Below are 3,981 nucleotides of genomic sequence, written 5' to 3'. Positions count from 1 at the left end.
CATCATATGACTCCTTTAAACTTTACAGAACAGACTGTTATGCCGCTTGAAATTGCAGACTGGTATTTCATACCATATTGTTTTAATTACAGGCGTAATTACAAAAACACTGGTTTGTAGCACAAATACTTTTACCGTTTTCTGTTATTCTTCTAGTTATATTCACAGAAAACAGTTACTTACGTATTGCAAAATTAGGTGGATGTATATAACAATTTAAAAAGTTTAAAAAAATTAATTTTTCAAAGTGATGTGAATGAAAACAAACTTCCCAGGAAGACCTGATCACATAATGTCAAACTCATACCTGCTGTTGACGGAGTATTCATCATAGATCTTCTCAGTTCCTCTATTTCAGCTCTGTGTTTGTTTCTCTCCAGTTCTACTCGAGCCTGAAGGTACATGAAGGTTGTGTAACAACTTCCTCCTCTTCCTCCGACTCTCTCTACAACATCTGGAGGAGCTTCACTGTCAAACGCTGCTCGTCCTAAGATGAAGTTTCCCACTCGACTGTTTTCTGACACGCTCTTCCCCAGAAGAACAATCCTCAGATCACCCACTGAAACACACAAAACATGCTTGATCTAGAAAAAAACACACAGAATCCAACAGTAGGATGCATATTTGCAATTGAATTCTGTTTTGAAGTGAATGAACTTCCCATAATCCCCACACTCTTAATTTTCTTCATGCATTTATAAATATAAATACTTACTGTTAGGAGGATTGGTGTCCATGCTGGATCTGCTGCGAGCAAGATCATGTGCAGCAATCACTGAAACAAAAGTCTGACGTTACACTCTCCTCAATAACACACTGAGAAGAACTTTGCACGATTTCTACAAGCAGCAATACTGTAATGAGCCTGAGTTTGTAAAAGTAATCAAATTAGAGTTTTCAGTGTTGTGGCATTATGACAACAATATAAAAACAGCATGCCTAAAAATAGAATTAGTTAGGGTGACCATACGTGCCATTTTCCCAGGACGCGTCCTGGCCAGGATTTCTATATTGCCTAAAATATCTAGGTTTTGGCTTTGTTTGCGTGTGTAGACCGATCGGTGTATGACATCAAAGTACCATACAGACGGTTATGCTTTCGAAACGCTCTCGAGTTACTTTGATGTCAAACACTGATCGGTCTGAGCCGTGCTGTTTTTAAGTCGAACACACCTAATATGTATGCGTAATTGCATCGCTTTGACCGTAGATCCCACCTTCTCACACGCCATGATTGGTCCATTATGTACAATGCTTGCATGTTATTGGTCAAACTACTTTTCGATCATTACCTTCAGCAAGCATGAAAACAGGAAAACAAAGCCAAAACAAATCCTGGCCAGGACGCGTCCTGGGAAAATGGCACGTATGGTCACCCTAAATTAGTCAGTTAACTTTGTTGTTATGCCTTACACGAATTTATCTCGCTGTAGGACGAGTTTGTGTAGAATCTGGCCAAATTAAACTAACACAGGCCACCACAACAGCGCAGCAAACAACTCGAGAGAGAAAAAAAAAAAAGGTTTAGTTGATTAAGGGAGATCATCCATTCTCAGTAAGAGTTAATTCTGTTGGTTAACTGAAGCAGCATGTTAGTACAGGTCTCTGGTTAGTTAAATCCAGATCTTACACGCGCTGTGAGCCATTATATCAGCAACTCCGTTAGGTTTCTAAAGCGAAAGTCACGTGACGATCAGATGAACTCACCGGCGCCCTCCTGCGGAGACTCGAACACGCGCACAGCTTCAGAAAGAGTTCAAGAACATTCTCTGAACACAGAGAGTATCAGTGTAAACGACAACTAACATATTAGATGGAAGGGTTTCCTTTCTTTCTTAAGAAATCAAGTTATTTCATTTTAAATGATTCACCGATGGTCATCAATCTCCACTAAACATGAATTATATTAACTAATTTAACATGAATATTTAATAATATAGGCCTGCATGATATAGACGGTGAAAACCAAGCAGAGTGAATTATATTAAAACACTACATCATTTTGTTTTCTTGGCAGGTGCATTCAAAATGCACCTAGAATCAATGTTTGTCCACAAATTTTATGATAATTACAGGTAAAGCTAAAAGTGCCAATAAAATAGAGATTAAAAACACTACTCTCAGAAAAACGCAGCTGCTGCACTATAATATGACTATTTATTTCTTAAAGGGGTCCTATTATGCTTTTTCACTTTTTGTGAAAAAAAGCCCAGCTAACCAATCACAGCACACACTGGCCCAGCTAACCAATCACAGCACATTTCGTATTTCAGAAAGGCGGGCCTTCATTTGATAGAGGAACTATTTGAGCCGTTCATGCCAGACTGGGGAGAGATGTGCTGTAATAATGTAAAATATGTGAAAAATTATGTGTTTTTCGAACAACCTAGTATGAGAGCCTGTTCTAGTACACCCCCAAAACAAAATCTAGACTTTGTAAAAGAGCATATTAGGACCCCTTTAATCAAATGACTTTATAAAGATGATTGTTTGTCCTAGAGGCAAATCTTGTTTATAATATAACTTTAATTGTTGGAAATTCTTCCTTCTCAGACACCAGACTAGAAACTGACCAATTGCTGCTTCCCATCCTGAACAGATCAAGAATTACCATGCACAATTCATATTTAAATGTATTTAAATTTATATTTAAATTAAGTTTAATTTTTTTAAAGATCCCATGCAGTTTGGCAGTCAACAGAACTATTCTACAACTCATAATCTTAATCTAATGGACTTTGATTATAAGGCTATGACATGACAATTACCCAGAGATGGACTCCTCAACTACCTTGTACCCTTCAACAGACATTGAACAGTCTTAACGTTTGGGTAGAGAAGCGTAAAATAAAACTCAGCCCAAAGTAATGCAAGGTCTTGCATGTCACTAGCACGAGGCGGGAACTGGTGAAGCATTTAATCACCATTGATCAGAACACTTTGGAAATTTATGACCGTACAAAAATTTTGGGGGTCATTATTCAGAGTGATTTGAAATGGGATTGTCAAGTGGACCACATGTTTTCCTCGGCTAACAGAAAGCTTAAAAAGTCAATAAAACTAAAACTTACAGACTGTGTGAGATAGAAGCCATTAATGGTTGTCCCATTACAAAATCTTCTGACGATGTGAATGTTCTTGAGGCACTTACTAATCACACACTCCTCCTGAAATCAAAACCTCTTATGACTCCTGGACAATTTAACGAGAGATATTTGTACATCAGAAAAAGATGGAGACAGGTACATACTTGTCAGATCTCTTTTGGAGAAGATGGGTAAGGGAATATTTAACATTACAAGAAGAGATACAGAAATGTATAAAGCCACGAAGAAGCTTTACAGTGGGAGACATTGTTGTCATTGAGGATCCTGTAGCTCCTCGTGGCTCCCGGTTGTTTGGAAGAATAATCAAAACCTATCCTGATAAAAGTGGATTTGTCAGATCAGTCCAACTTAAGACAAACACAGGCCAGTTGGATAGACCTGTATCCAAAATGTGTATATTGCTGGAAGCAGAGAACTGAAGCTGAATCAGAGTTCCCATATAAAGACATTTATGGCTCCTTTCATGTATATGTTGTTTAAAGGGGTCATATGATGCGATTTCAATTGTTCCTTTCTCTTTGGAGTGTTACAAGCTCTTGGTGCATAAAGAAGATCTGTAAAGTCGCAAAGACTAAAGTCTCAAATCCAAAGATATTCTTTATAAAAGTTAAGAGTCAGCCACGCCTACCTAAAACGGCTCGTTCTAACACGCCCCACATGTCTACGTCACTATGTGGGAAGATTTGCATAACACCGCCCAAATGTTCACATAAAGAAAGAAGGCGTAACTTTTATTCTCACTGTAGTATTGTTGCCGCTGCCGCCATGTTGTGAAGACGCTGTGTGCTTCGTTGTGAAAGCGAAACTACTTTGTTTGACCTTCCAAAAGAGGACGATATCTGCTTCGTCATGCCTGGAGCTGATCCGTGCTGGT

General features: G+C 38.5%; 1 protein-coding gene across 1 annotated transcript in view; it reads right to left on the bottom strand.

Moving 5' to 3' along the window:
• Positions 1 to 3,981, bottom strand: part of LOC107722683 (citron Rho-interacting kinase-like) — a 25,849-nt gene that overhangs the window by 14,417 nt on the left and 7,451 nt on the right. The window contains exons 5-6 of the mRNA XM_016531150.1: positions 2,525 to 2,591; positions 308 to 584 (exon numbers count right to left, since the gene is read on the bottom strand). Coding sequence (XP_016386636.1) covers positions 308 to 584; positions 2,525 to 2,591 — 344 coding nt within the window. The remainder of the gene's footprint in view (positions 1 to 307; positions 585 to 2,524; positions 2,592 to 3,981) is intronic.

This window comes from Sinocyclocheilus rhinocerous, unplaced genomic scaffold (genome assembly GCF_001515625.1).
Source record: "Sinocyclocheilus rhinocerous isolate Xijiao unplaced genomic scaffold, SAMN03320098_v1.1 scaffold2169, whole genome shotgun sequence".
Lineage (NCBI taxonomy): Eukaryota > Metazoa > Chordata > Actinopteri > Cypriniformes > Cyprinidae > Sinocyclocheilus > Sinocyclocheilus rhinocerous.
The sequence above is the reverse complement of the archived record's forward strand: the minus strand, read 5'-3'. Positions and strand labels throughout refer to the sequence as shown.